Genomic DNA, 15,128 nt, shown 5'->3' on the forward strand with positions numbered 1-15,128 from the left:
ACCACTCCTGTTCCTGTATATCTGTTCGCAACAGATATATTGGCTATTATTTGATCCACCTCCGGTAAAGCGACAATTCGCTATAGCGAGTATTTATTAGTGTACCGTGGGGTGTCGTTATATCGAGGTTGCACTGTATCTATTTCAGTTCTCTTTGGAATTCATCGAGGAAGTATAATAATGTTTCCTCATAGCATTCTGCCCTTATTATATGAATGTATTCTCAATAATTGCATCAAATTTTGGTTCTGACTCTCCTGCTAAGGTTGAGCCAGGGCATACAATTCAGCCACCTACTTTGACTTTCCTGCATGCCTTGCTTTCCCTCTTACCTATCATTGACATGGCACCTTTGGAGGGTACTTATTTTAAGTGCTCTCAAACACATTCTTCCCATTTTGAATGGTATATTTAGGCAAATTTTTGCTCAGTAACAACAGTAAACTCTTGATAGTTTATGAAGTCATCGGGACCAAAAAGTTTGGACTTTGTTATATCAAGTTTCAAAATTTCTAGAATTTTGAATAAATTTTGCAATGGATTCTGTCTTCTGTTGTTTCCATACATCTTTTATCTTCAGGCAATCATTTGAAATCAATTTGGATGCTATCTGCGAGAGAAATTATCTAAAATGACATTTTGTAAAGATTTTATGACAGACATTATTTTGGAAGGGTCGACTGCTACTGTAGCAAGGGTAGTTAAAGGAACCATTTCCAAGCTCCATATCCTTTCTAATACATATTTTTAAAAAAAATTTTCTCCCAGCGGCCTTTCTGAACGGAAAAAAAAATTTGACTCTCGGCTCGAATCTCTATTTCCCTCGCGTATGCCAAAACTTGGTGATTTGTTGTTAATTGGAGGCTTTAGATCCTGTAGTCTGTGCATCAAACTTTGTATCAACATTTTTTTATACTGTTAAGACCACGACTAAATTTTGTAACATCATTTCTTTTACAATATGTTAATGACCCCCTGTGGGCAGGACCGTGACTTCACTTGGTGGCAATGAAAACTTTTTAATGAGTTTATTGGTATAAATGAGAGTCTACTGTAGTGTGCATAATTTTTGCTTAATTACTGGGTGTGAAAAGTATGAGGAAGTAATTTTATATCATATTGTCGTTCCATAGGTGGTATATTATGGTAATGCAATACAGTTCCATTTTTCATACCACGATTTTACTTATTCTGATGCAGCTGCTTTTTATTTCTTGTAATTTTTCTTGCAGTATAAATCTCATATTTAGGTCATTACATCATCAATAGTCCAGATAAATAATTAATTTTTCATCCTTCATACATGAAAATACTGTCATTCCATTAAGTTGATTTTGTGACCGCATATATTTCAACTGTTTCTATGGTAATTACACAATTTCATAAGTTCAGTCAGATTTTTTAATGCTGCTGAGTCATTAGAGATACACATTTTTATATTTTGAATTAATATGGTCCCATGTATTTAGACTTATGGTTAATTCTTTCGTATGAGCCCATGTTTCGTGAGATGACTTGTCTCCCATCTTCAAGGCCAAGTTACTCTTTGAAAGTTCAGTTTCACCCTGAATCGATATGACCGTTTACCAAGGATAACAATACGGCTCAGGTGTCGTCCGATTGGCTGTAGGTCTCTTGAAATACTTCATGTTCTTCGCTTATGTTTATTATACAGCTGATTGCAGGTCTCCGTGTATTGCTAAGATGAAAGTCGGTGTCGCGATTGAAATTGTTGGGATTGAGGCGGATCTCTATTACTTCCTTAATTATATGATCCCAGTAAGGTTGTGCGTGGCAAAGAATTTTGTATCTCCCCATCTAATAGCATGGTCTTCATTAATCCTGTGTTATGCCACGGCGACTTTTCTGGTTGCGCTAATCTGAAAAATCTTCGGTGTTCTTTTAGCCTGGTCTCAATCGTTCGGCCTGTCTCTCCCACATATACCTATTTTACTGCATTCACAAGGAATTCCATAAACCCCTGGTGTCTTCAGGCTGATCGGATCTTTCGCCCTCACCAAGCGATGCCTTAATTTAGGTGGTGACAGATGGATGGTTTTGATGTTATACCGTTGTAGAATGCAGTGGATTTTACCAGATATGGTTGACACATATCATGGGATTAAGGCTTTCTACAGCGGTTTTTCAGGCGTCTCATCCGGGCAACTCTTTTGTTTCATGTTGGATGTACGTAAGGCCTTAAAAACGTCGGCTTATACAAAAGAATTAACCTGGCTGAGTACCCGAAAAGAATTCATCAATGGTATTCACCAGGAGACATTAAAATCATTTTTAGTGGTGTAATTGTTTGTGACACAATGAAATTCTTGCATGATTTAAATCGTAATTTTAGATTTTCATTAATCTTTTTAGATTGTCAATGGCGCATTGTATCATTTGAAGTTGAGGGTGAGTACTCTACAATGCGGTGAAGATGCCAGCCAGGCAAGATGTACAAATACAGCGTATCAGAAGAGACATTATTTGTGCGATGTCCAAGTTCATATTCCTCCAAGATCTGGGGAAGTCATGCGAGTAGTGAAGTCAGAATGCAGTGTTGCCAAGGAGCCCACTCGACAACACCGTAGCCGCAGAAGCACAAGGCAGGTTGGAATTCCTGGTGGGAAATCCCCTGCTGACAAAAATGACCCTCATATTCAGGAAATGTTAACTTTTGCCATCAATCACATTGATGGAATATCTGTTGGGGAATTCAAGAAGAATGTTGAGATTTTGGAGGCCCATACCCAGGTACTGTAGTGTCACATATTTTAGTCATAATTTTTCATGATCTTTACAATTTTCTTTGGAATTATCTCTATGTTACCATGAAGTAAAACCTTGGTTTTATTTCATTCTCTATAGTGATGCCTGACCCTAAAACTCTTGAACAAGGCATGCTCATTGAAGTTTGCTTATAAGCATATTATTTTTAGATACAGGCATCCCCCGAGTTACGTAAGGGATGCGTTCCGGCAGACTCTGCGTAAGTCGAAATTTACGTAAGTCGAACCTTTGCCTTAGTGCTTCAGAGACTGCGATCGGCGCGGTGAAATTCTCTGCGGAGAAATACGCGGTAAATTCTCGATGAAGTTTCATTCAATTCACTGCGATATTCATGAACTCTACCGCGTATTCTTACGTTATTAGATACAAAATCGATAAACTAATATAGTGTGAGAGTTGCATCTCGAGCATTGCCAATCTAAATGCGTGATATTATTCCCAGAGTTGACCGATCGCGTGGATTCGGAAAAGTACGGTATCTCAACGCTACATTACTAAACTGAATACTTAAATTGATTAATTATGTTATACTGCGATCTAAGGGCCCAAAGAATGCGTCGTATACCTACCTATAATCATTATATCTTCTGCCTTTTATATATTACGTTGATCGATGAATCTGGTGGTTTCACTGTCACAGTTAATACACATAGGAGTGTCTAGGACGGTCTAGGATTACGAGCAAATAACACACACAAAAATACCAGTAAATTACTATATTCTTAGATACATTCTCACGCACATACACTCAATCTTTCACGCACGGAAACATACTTTCATTCTCTCATATCTCAATAAAATAACGTGAAAATATCATCATTTGAATATTTACTTCGCTGGAAACATCGAAGAGTATTTCCAAAGCACGAAGCTAATTAAAAGTGAGCTTTTATTCAGCCAACTCCGTCATTAACGTGAAATAAAGTTAGTGGGGAAAAGCTATCAATGACGCAATATTCATTTACAGTTGCACACAATATGAGAGAACGAGAAAATGCAGCTTAATAAAATTTTCCGCCAGAAACATGTAAAAAATTACGCAATTAATATCGTGTGTCAACTTTTTCTTAACTTTTTCGCGGCGTTCATTGCCAACACTCAAAATTTCAATGCCGTTACGTGCGTACTAAACAATTCTTTTCCGCAATAAATATTTCTGCTTGAACTTCATTTTCTTTTAATTCCACAGATGGAAATGTCCAAACTTAAGGATACAATTTTTAAATAGTTGAAAGTCGGAGTTCGGGTGTGAATGCTGTATAACAAGTTGTATCGTACAGGAATGAGCGCAACCACTTCCATCGCTAGAACTGCAAATTTTCACGTTGACTGCTGACTTGGGATTTATAAGCGATTTTTACACAGAAATTAATGAAAATTCCTTCGAGGAATGACAAAAATGGGTCAATTTGTTACGTTTAGCTCGTAAAAGACTCGATAACTATTCGATATTTTTTCTACCATAGGTTGTACGAGCGAATATCTACTTCTTCGCGCTCGCATTCGAAAATTAACGTAATCATTTGAAATACGGTTATCGCTTACGTAAGTACGGATTTACGTAAGTCGAGACATACGTAACTCGGGGGATGCCTGTATAGTATATTATCAAGCATGCAAACGTCATCTATTTTAAGCTAGATTTGAAATGGAATAACGGAACTTAAAATTGAAGTTATATAAGAAACAAAATATAACTGAATTGTATAAGTGAAGTGTATTCATAATTACTACCTGTAAGTTTATTGAAATATTTATTGTGTGATAAAACGAGCATCAATGTGGGCTCTTTGTTTATTTCTTGGATTTTTCCTTTCAATGGTTCTCGCCAAATAAAATAGTAATTGTGGTAGAACTAAGGTAAATTCAAAGTAATGTTCTGCAAACTTTTTAAAATTCTGTTGACTAGGTCCGATGGCTATAGATTCATTATCAACATAATAATAGTAATAACTTTTATTGATAACAACCAGTATCATATTATTATATGTGATCAGATGTTCATTTGCTGAAGTCAAAGTGTGTACAAATATATATTCTTTGAGTCTAAATTTTCTTCCATACAAGATTCACTCATATTTTCCAACCTGAAATTTGTTTGAAATGTTTTATGAGCAGTCGACATAGAATATATTTGCCTGAATATGAAGGAGAATAAAGTTTCATACAATTAAGATGTATTTTATCAGCACAGTTTAGAATTAATAACAATTTTCAGCAAGCATACTTGACTTAGCATACACATTGTTAATACATTCATGTAAGCTGAGTCTAGCATGCTTGCTACTCAGTTGAAAACTATGACAATTTTCAATAATTCATTATGTATGAAGTTAAATAAATAATGGAAACTAAGAAATATGTAAATTCCCATGATAATGTATGATAAACAACGAATCTTAAGACATAATGGGCACAAGTCCTTGGCTTTATCAACAGCTGTAACAGATAAGGTATTTCCTTTGCTAACAATTTGCTTTTTTATCGGAAAAAAACATGAATAAACGTTGTAAACTGCAGAAATTTCCTTTCAAAGATTAACATTCATTTCTGTTCTCTAAGGTTGTCAGTGGCATATTGACTCATCTGAAGCTTAAGGTGGGCGACTCAACCTGTAGGAAAGACAGTGAAGTACAAGGTGACTGCCCTCTTCAGGAGGATGGGGTGAGCTATCATCATTATTTATTTAATTAGAATGTAGTCGTAACTCGAAAGCTGTTGATCTGTTAGCTGCAATACCTTGTATCAGTATCTCATTGTTATGCTATTAATATAGTACACTCATTTTACATCTACATCTACATAATACTCTGCGAGCCATCTGTAGGGTGTTTGGCAGGGGGTGATCAATCACCAGTATGCAGCATGCAATTGGACTCCCACATGCACACCACACGGTCCAAAAAATGTCACGCATACTAACAAATTATACTACCATATGCTGTTAGAAATAATAATAAAATTAAGAAACATGCATCAAGTTGTACATAGATTAGTAGGCTACACTACAAGTCATGCAATCTATTTATGAGTTCTATCGCTGCCGTTATAATCTCTTATTGATCGTGGAAAAAAAGACATTCTGAACCTGTCTGTTCTACAATCTATCTCTCTTATTTTATTTATATGATCTGATCTTCCATAGTATGTTGGCATCCGTAAGATATGGACTTTATGGATTAATGGATTTTATCCGTAATGGTTAATGTATTGGCATTGAATTAGTGAACTGTTAACCTATGAGTTCTTGGTATTTCTTGTTGTGAGAAGTGTATATACTTATCGGAGAACTTACTAATGGTATTGTTTTTTCTTCTGTAGGAAACTAAGATTTGTTACGTGGCAGTATGGGACCAGCCATGGCTCAAACGCCGTCAGGTGTCCAACTACACTTGTGAAGAGAATTCAGAGAGTAGGAAAAGGGTAAGTTTTATGAAGTTCAAGCCAAACATTGTTTGACACTGTATGCCTCAGCAAATTTTTCGACCCACTCCAGAACAAGCCAGATCTCGAATATAGGTTCTAGATATTGCCTAGTTACTTCCCAGCTAGCACAAGTGGTAGCATTGACATAGCATAAACAGTAAGTCCTCTACGTACGAGCATTCGACTGAAGAACTTTCAGAGGAACAAACATTCCCAAATTTCTAGCATGCCCAGAATTTCAAATTTGGCACTGTGTAGTTTGTGCAATGCAGTGAGGTGTAAAGTAGAGGAATTCACACTTTGGGCACACCTTAGAGCATCAGTTAAACCAGTGGTTCCCAACCTTTTCTTGTTTGAGGCACCCTTGGAAAGCCTTTCAAAAGTTCCCGGAACCCTTATAAGGAAATAGATATTTAAAATCTCCCTCCCCCCCTCCCGCCAAGAGTGAATGACATTAGTGCAATTTTTTACCCGAAATTTTTGCCGCACCCTCAAAAGATTTCACGGCACCCCTTAGTGCCGCGGCACACCGGTTGGGAACCACTGAGTTAAACCATTGTGAAGTCCGGAACTATTCAGAGTTTACCATCTCACTCTAGAGAGCAGTTGGAAATTTTAAAAATTATTGAAACTCAGGATGGCACTGTGATAAAGGAATGTCTTTACCCATCTTTTTCCCCTATTCTGGCATCCATTTTAAAATTCAGCTCTTCCTCCGTTTGGTAACGAGGTAACAATGATGAGATAAGTACATAATAATTTATGCCTGATGATGGTGATTACTCATCGAAACTCGTGTCGATTTGTATAAAAAAGTAGTGGTGTAAGTAAAAGTGAACTATCCAAGTTACCTTAACTGTTCAGAGTTTTGCCCGTTATTCTTTCTTTGAGACAGCAAATTTTTTTTCAGTTCCAGCAGGATCGCATGCACAGCTAGATGAGTTTGTCCCCATCACGAGTTAGCGCATTCAGTGGTTAGCACGTCAATTTATGTGGTCCCATCCAAGCCGAGATACTGAGCATGTCAATTGATGGTCAGGCCGGGAGCTCTTTCTCTGCCTATGTGACTGATATCCACTTCTGAGTCTTCCGATCGTGTGTATGGCCTTCAGCAAGCTTCCCTCTTTTGAACCGTTTGCGCCGTTTGTGAAAAGCTGTATTTGAACGGAGGTTATGGCATGGAAACCTCCCTCTATTTTTCTTTCTTATATCAACAACCGATTTTGACGACTGCAAATGAAAATTGGGCCCCCATTGAATGTGTTAGTGCAAATTATATTGCAATGTTGCATTCTGCAGGATAACTACACTTTCACGATTCCGTACTTAGTATTCAAAAGTGTATGACTAAGGGTTTTAAAAATAATGAGCAAGAGTTATCCTGAAAACTATACTTCTCCTCAATACTGATTCACAAACTCTTGATTTTACACACTTTGATTTTACACAGTGCCCATATTTAGGTCCCTCCAACTGCGTAAAATCAAAGTTTTACTGTATACAATACGCTCGCAAGTTCTTTAAAGTCTGTCTCTTCTCTGGACATTTTCAAAAGCAGATTATGTAAAATTCTTTATAACAAACGGTATTACAACTTGACTGAATACCTGGAAGATATTCTCTAATTGATTTTTTGTGTATTGCATATATTGTAAATTTGTTTATTGTATTAGTATTGTATACAATATGTATATTTCCAATTTGACGAATTCTATGTCACATGACCAGCAGAACAATAAATTTTATTATTATTATTATTACTTCTTATATTACTTTGTAGATGGCATCATTGTTTCTTGATACAAATCATACATGTGTAAATAAGTATTGAATCATTTATAAATTTTCGTTTGTAGTAATTTTTATTCTCATTTCTTTCTCTGTTTTAGGTCCATCCATTCAGTGACTCTGACGAGCCTTTGGAGGAAAGCAGTGAGCTTACTTCCACAAACCCAATGAACCGCCTGAGGAGAAGTATGAAATTTATGCTTTCTTGATTTCCTTTTTTATATAGCATTTTTTTAAACATTTGCTCTACCTTTTTCCTATCATGTTATTGTAATTCACTGTGATAGAAATCAATCAATGTTTTAATTTTAGCTTTAAGTATTAAAAGCTGTTATTTTTATTTATATAGCTGATAAAATAATAATATCAATTAGTGTAAATAATTATTTTAATGATTATGTTTCCATTCTCTCATTCTTCTCAGGCAACCGAGGTAGTACCCGCCCTGGTGGGCGAGAAAATGTATTGGAAGAGGAGAGGGAGAAAGTTTTGGATTTGGCTAACTTTGCTCTGAAGAGAATGGATGCTCTTGATGAAGATTTCGACAAAAGAGTCCTGGAGAATGTTGAGAAGGCAGAGAAACAGGTATGATTGCTACTGACGTGCAGTTTAAACCAATCATTTTTCTAATATAAACTAAATGAATCTTGTGATTTATTATGTATTAGGTAATTATATTTTTTAGTTGAATCGAAGCAAAGGGAAAATTTTAATTGTTAACTCCAGTTTTAACAAAAAACTAAGTATCAATGCCTATGAGTAGTTATATCAAAAAAGAATTCATTGTTGTCATCAAAATACTCATTAGGGAAGGGAAAACATTACTGTAGGCTCTGGTGGAAGGTTATTCAGAATTTCCACTGTGTCAGGGGCCGTATTCTGTATTTCGTCGGTGCCGCACCGGTCGGTTTCCCTTTCAAGCCCACCGACTGGACATCAAACCGTACCGACAACGGATTCCGCACCGACGACGACACTTTCAGCAATTCTGTAAGGTCGTCGGTTTCAAACCAGTCGGTACGGTTCCCCTTCCTTCCCAAACAGGGAAAATCCGAATACATCCGAAGTTTCACGTGTCTCCACCAATGAGAGAAGGGTAAAAACAAGTGAAGACTCATTGGCACAGTTTGTTGTCGTCATTCTCAATCTTTTTATTTGCGGAAATTACGACTTATTGCTAGATTAAGATAAACGATATTGGATAAGTTGTTGACAATGCTTATATAATGTGTGGTAGTAATGCTGTACCTACAGAATCGAAGGAAACAATATTACAACATCACAATAAAGTTTGTATGTGATGGAGATTGTTGTTGCTGGAATGAATTATTGAAACTATCCTTGAGATCGTAGTTTCTTTTTTTAAATATTGGTTCCGTATAATGCTATTTATTCATGATTTGGTAATATAGTTGTCATTAAGTAAGTTCCGTATAAATGTTATCAACGGAAGGTTATGCCATTGGCACCGTAGCAGACGAAAATAGCATACCATGGAACGTGAACGTAGGATTCAAATGCAAATGTAACATTAGAGGAACAAGTTAGGAAATTGTTATAAAAATATGGAGCTGGGTGCAATTAAAAGAAGTGTAATGACGAGGAAGTAAATAAATTGTGATTGGGTGAAATACATATGTATAAGTTGCGCATTCCAAGTGAGAGAAAATGATAATATTGCGGTAAACCTCATACTTATTAACAAATATCTTCTTTTATCGTCAAGGGAATCAATGGCTGACGATGAAATGAAATATAGTTGCCCGTTACAAATGAAAGAAACTGATACCGTTGTGGCAAACTTCATACTTAAATAAAAAGATCTTATTTCTATGCCGAGAGAAACGCCAAATTGATGATTGAGTGAAATAACAGTCGCCTATTCAGAGTGATATAAAGTGATAACATTGCGGCAAAACTCATATTTAATCAAAAATATCTTTTTTATGTCAAAGGAGCAAATAAATGATGATAGAGAGAAATAAAGCCTATTACAAGCGAATGAAAGTGCGGTAACATAAATGAGAGAAAGTCATTATATGTTAGCAAACCTCATTTTTATTAACCATTATCTTATATTTCTGTCAAGGTAATTAATATAGATGATGACACAGTGAATTATAGAGGCGTATTCGAAGGGGCAGAAAAAGATAACATTGGAGAAAACCTCATTATTTACTCGGTGATGAGGTAAAAACAAAATAAAACGTACAATGCGCACCGGGGAATTCATGAAACCCACAAGTCGGTGGCCGTACCGACACCTATTTGCTGTTGGTACGGCTACCGACGATCTCCCGTCCTCTCGTCGGTGCCGCACCGACCGGGTTCGTACAGAATCGCACGACTTCTTACCGGGAGTCGGTGTGACGTCGCACCCGACGAATCGGTGCCGCACCGATCGGTTTGGAGTTACAGAATACGGCCCCAGGTTCTCCATCACGGCCAACATTTCGATGAAAGAGGTGTCCATTGTCATCAAGGCATTAGTCTGATGATGATGACCTGCCGTGATGACAATGGACGATTCATTCATCAAAACATCTGTTGTGAATTCTATTTTATGTTTCTCGTAATTTAAATATAATTATAATTTAGAATAATTTAAAGCTTGTTAATATGATTGATGACCTAGGTGCGCTTATATGCCATGAAATGTATATCAATGTGGGATGATAAAATCACCTGTAGTATCATTCTTAGTCCAGTTTCATTATCAGTGAATTTGATCCCGAAGTATATTTGCTCTATTGCTCATGCTGCAATTATGTCTGCCTACTCAAGTGGTAGAACGCCAAAAGTATCCCACTGACTGAGAAGTAGTCCATGCCCTAGTGAAGATGAAAAGTGCTCTCAGGCAAGAGAAAAAGCTGGGTTCCTGGGTACCAGCACAGTGACTAGTTTGGGCTATTGTTTTTGCAATTTGATATCGCTAGAATCAAACCATTTTGCAATTTATTTAATCTCTAGCAATGACTGAACTACTGATCAGATTGACACGTGTTAAACATGTTTATATATATTTCAACTGGTGTAGAATTCATCCAGGAAGTATAATAATGTTTCCTCATAGCATTCTGCCCTTATTATATGAATGTATTCTCAATAATTGCATCAAATTTTGTTTCTGACTCTCTTGCTAAGGTAGCCAGGGCATACAATTCAGACACCTACTTTGACTTTCCCGCATGCCTTGCTTTCCCTCTTACCTATCGTGGACATGGCGTCTTTGGAGGGTACTTATTTGAAGTGCTCTCAAACGCATTCTTCCCATTTTGAATGGTATCTTTTGGCAAATGTTTGCTCAGTAACTACAGTAAACTCTTCATTGTTTATGAAGTCAACGGGACCAAAAAATTTGGACTTGGTTATATCAAGTTTCAAAATTTCGAGAATTTTGAATAAATTTCAATGGATTCTGTCTTCTGTTGTTTCCATGCATCTTGTTCCTTCAGGAATGATTTGAAATCAATTTGGATGCTATCTGAGAAAGAAATTATCTAAAATGATTTTTTGTGAAGATTTTATGACAGACATTATTTTGGAGGGTCAACTGTTACTGTAGCAAGGGTAGTTAAAGGAACCATTTCCAAGCTCCCTATCCTTTCTAATACAGTGGAACTTGGTTAGTACGTTCCTCCTTAGTACGTTTTCCTCCTTAGTATGGCGATTTCTCTCGGTCCCGGTACCATCCGAACAAAATACAGGTAAAAGTATTTGGTTAGTACGTTTGAAAAAATTGCGCTTTCCTGGTTAGTACGCTCAATTGCTTGCCGTGACACAACCCGCAATTTGTTCTCTAGTATCTTCTTAAGCAGGGGCGGATCCAGGATTTTGTTCAGGGGGGGGCACAAGGATACCTTGTTATACAAAACGAACGAAATGACAATGGGACCGTATTAAAAATCGAGCATATTTTTAAGGGTCTGGGGGGGGCACGTGCCCCCGTGCCCCCCCCCTGGATCCGCCTATGTTCTTAAGGGTCGTAAACCTCCGAATTCATGATTTAATTTATTATTACTAGCCATTAACATTCTTGCATTCATTTCAGAATTCTTTCTTCGACCGTGATTTATCCAAATGCATTTCTCAATTCTTATGACGTGATGAATGATAAAATGCGGCCATTTATCAGGAATACCTGACTATGCAAAACTGCAGCCAATGAGAAGCCCCAATTTTCCCCACCCCGAGCTCCTCACTTTCTGATTGCCTCTGGAGTGCCCACTGCGCACAAATTTCGCGAGTGGGTAATTGTTCCTATTGCACGAGTTATCATGATGAAGAAATGAGTCTTATCCAATTGCGACTTTATCTAAAGCAGTTATGCACGTACTCCATAAACTCGACGTCAATGCTACGGAGTACGTGCGTATTTGACTACTGCGCTACTGCTGTGGGAGCAGACGATGCCCTGGATCTCCACGCGAAGCTTAGCTTAAAATACTTGATCTCGGCATGAAAGCAGACGACATTATACAAATGTTTAAAGTAAATTTCAGCTGTATAATATAAAATCTTCTCGTAATTACGTTGTAATCTTATAATCTTGCGTGTTATTAATCGATATAGCGATCGATATAACAATCGATATGGTTTTATTCCAGAAGCGATTGTGTACGGCTGTCGCCGTAATTTAAGGTTAATATAATTTTGTCCAATTTCTATGATATTTAAAAACAACCAGTTGACATAATCAGGGTTGTTGTTATATTTTCCGAGTATGCTGTGAGAAAGAAGAAATGACTTAGCTTTACTTATCCTCTTTCTATAAATATATATAGGATAAATCACGGGAGATAGACGCCGTTTTCATGTAATTGTCTTCGGGAAATCTATGAAACATTGTAATTTTTATTCACATGGTAGTTTTTCAATGTAGCGCTCATTTTCTTGATTTTAAAGGTGAAAAGAGTTCAGGAAGGCGATCCTACGAGAACTACCGTTAGTAGTTGTAATTATGACGACTTTTCCACAGATTTCAATTACCCCGACTGCCATTACACCCATGTCTCGTATAGCGCAAGGGATGCGTTCCTTGGGGTCTTTGCGCTATACGAATTTGCGTTATACGAGAGCGTTTTAACATAGGGAAGATAGGGATGCGTTCCTGGTAGCATAGGTCTTGGGTATTGAATTTCCTCTAAAACATCTATATTCCCATAAAAAGCCTTAGAAAACATTATTTCTATAAATATTTATAGTTTAAAACATCTTTAAAGATAGTATTTACGCATTCAAAGACTTTTATTCACGTTAAAGAAAATTCTTACGTGCTTTCGAAATTCCGTCCTGTCGTGCGGGTGGGCTAACATCTGCTATCTCAGGGGATCGTAATGCGTTGCCGGCAGTTGATGATTTTTCAAACTAGTCTAAAAACAACTATTGTGTCACCCAGGCCCTTTTGTCGCTCATCGAAATGACAGGAAAATGCTACTTTAAATGCCATTTCATAGCTAGCGGAGTTTATGAATGATAAATCATTTTAATTTGAAGTCCTCTGAGTCATTAGCAACTACGTGAAACAGTCTTTAAATGCCTGGACACCTGACCCAGGTTTTCCTTCCCTGAAAATGAATGAACGAGAATGCATTCTTTTCCAAAAGAATATCGTCTCATCAACACTAAAAACTAGTTGAGGGGGAAAGGAGCCACTTTCAATAACAGCTTGGAGTTCATCAGAAAATGTTGTGGTGGCTGCGCTATCAACACTTGCAGATTCACCTGATATCGCCGCACTGAAAATACCTGCTTGCCGTTTAAATTCTGGAACCAACCGGAGCTTTCACTTAATGTCTCGGAGCGATTACCACTCTCGTCTTTTTGTACTGATTCACCATGAACTTTCCGTATGTGTAGACCGCTTGGTTGAAGTTGGTGCGGCTGAGGTCACTGATATTTTAGCTTCGTCTTTATTCAGAATAAGGCATCGTGAGTTTAAACTTCCGCGCAATATCGCTTTGACGCTCTCCATTTTCAAAGCAATTGACCTCTCTCAAGTCCTCTTCTAGGTTAATGGTTTTTCTTGATAAATTCTTGATTTTTCTACAAGCATTCCTATTTTTTGCCATATTCTCTTGGTTTTTACCCTGTATGGCTCTATCTAAATCACCTTCTTCTGCTGAACTGTATTCCTGAGACGCAGAAGGGCTATGACTGCGGGGAGGGAACGAAGCCATTGTGTTTAAGACACTATAGCGGACCCTTTTATGTGTTGATGCTATTCATGCGCAACTCGGTCACCGCTCCATTTCTCCCCCGTGAATACCGATGACCTTGAAGGCTTTAGCGTAGACTCTCTACCTGGAAGTCAATCGCCCGGTAACCTACGACGGCAAAAATACGTCTCAAACCGTATTGCTGAAAAAAAACTCATTTCCACTAGCCCCACGCTTAATTAACGATCTAAATTATTTATTATCATCCTGTTAAGGAGACGAGATAAATCTTCGGTAGGCCGGCTATCTAGACCCAATGACGAGTAATACTTTTGGCAATTGCGCAGCAATGAATTTTGATTAATATATAAACAAAAAAGAAGATTTGAGGCAAGAAATAATATTAATATGCGTAATTTGATAGAAATTTCGTGTGTACTTAGCGCAAGTTCACGTTTTATCACGAGAGCGTTTAAGATTTTTGATTAGGCTACACTGCGTTGCAATGTTTCCCCGAGGAACGAATTTGCGCTATATCGAAATTGCGCTAATCGAAATTGCGCTATACGAGACATGGGTGTATTTACTTTCCTCGTTAGCACGTTTTCCTGGTTAGTACGTTCATTTTTTGCGGTCCCTTCAAAAACGTACTACACAAGTTCCATTGTACATATTTTTAAAAAAATTCCCACAGAGGCCTATGAACGAAAAAAAAAAACTCTCGGCTCGAATCTCTATTTCTCGTAACAATGAAAACTTTTTAATGAGTTTATTGGTATAAATGAGAGTCTACTGTAGTGTGCATAATTTTCGCTTAATTACTGGGTGTGAAAAGTATGAGGAAGTAATTTTATATCATATTGTCATTCCATAGGTGGTATATTATGGTAATGCAATACAGATCCATTTTTCGTACCACGATTTTACTTATTCTGACACAGCTGCTTTTTATTTCTTGTCATTTTTCTT

At 37.2% G+C, this 15,128-nt stretch overlaps 1 protein-coding gene across 7 annotated transcripts in view; it reads left to right on the forward strand.

The window, feature by feature from the left end:
- The window catches only part of LOC124168388, a 46,362-nt gene that overhangs the window by 9,849 nt on the left and 21,385 nt on the right, over nt 1-15,128 (forward strand). For 3 of the 7 annotated variants that reach the window (XM_046546603.1, XM_046546604.1, XM_046546605.1), the window contains exons 9-13: nt 2,374-2,751; nt 5,350-5,451; nt 6,109-6,210; nt 8,103-8,187; nt 8,426-8,586. The exons of 1 other annotated variant lie outside the window; for it this stretch is intronic. In XM_046546603.1, the coding sequence (XP_046402559.1) occupies nt 2,374-2,751; nt 5,350-5,451; nt 6,109-6,210; nt 8,103-8,187; nt 8,426-8,586 (828 nt within the window). The remainder of the gene's footprint in view (nt 1-2,373; nt 2,752-5,349; nt 5,452-6,108; nt 6,211-8,102; nt 8,188-8,425; nt 8,587-15,128) is intronic. 3 more of the 7 variants (XM_046546606.1, XM_046546610.1, XM_046546607.1) reach the window with 3 other exon arrangements.

This window comes from Ischnura elegans, chromosome 11 (assembly GCF_921293095.1).
Source record: "Ischnura elegans chromosome 11, ioIscEleg1.1, whole genome shotgun sequence".
Classification (NCBI taxonomy): Eukaryota; Metazoa; Arthropoda; class Insecta; order Odonata; family Coenagrionidae; genus Ischnura; species Ischnura elegans.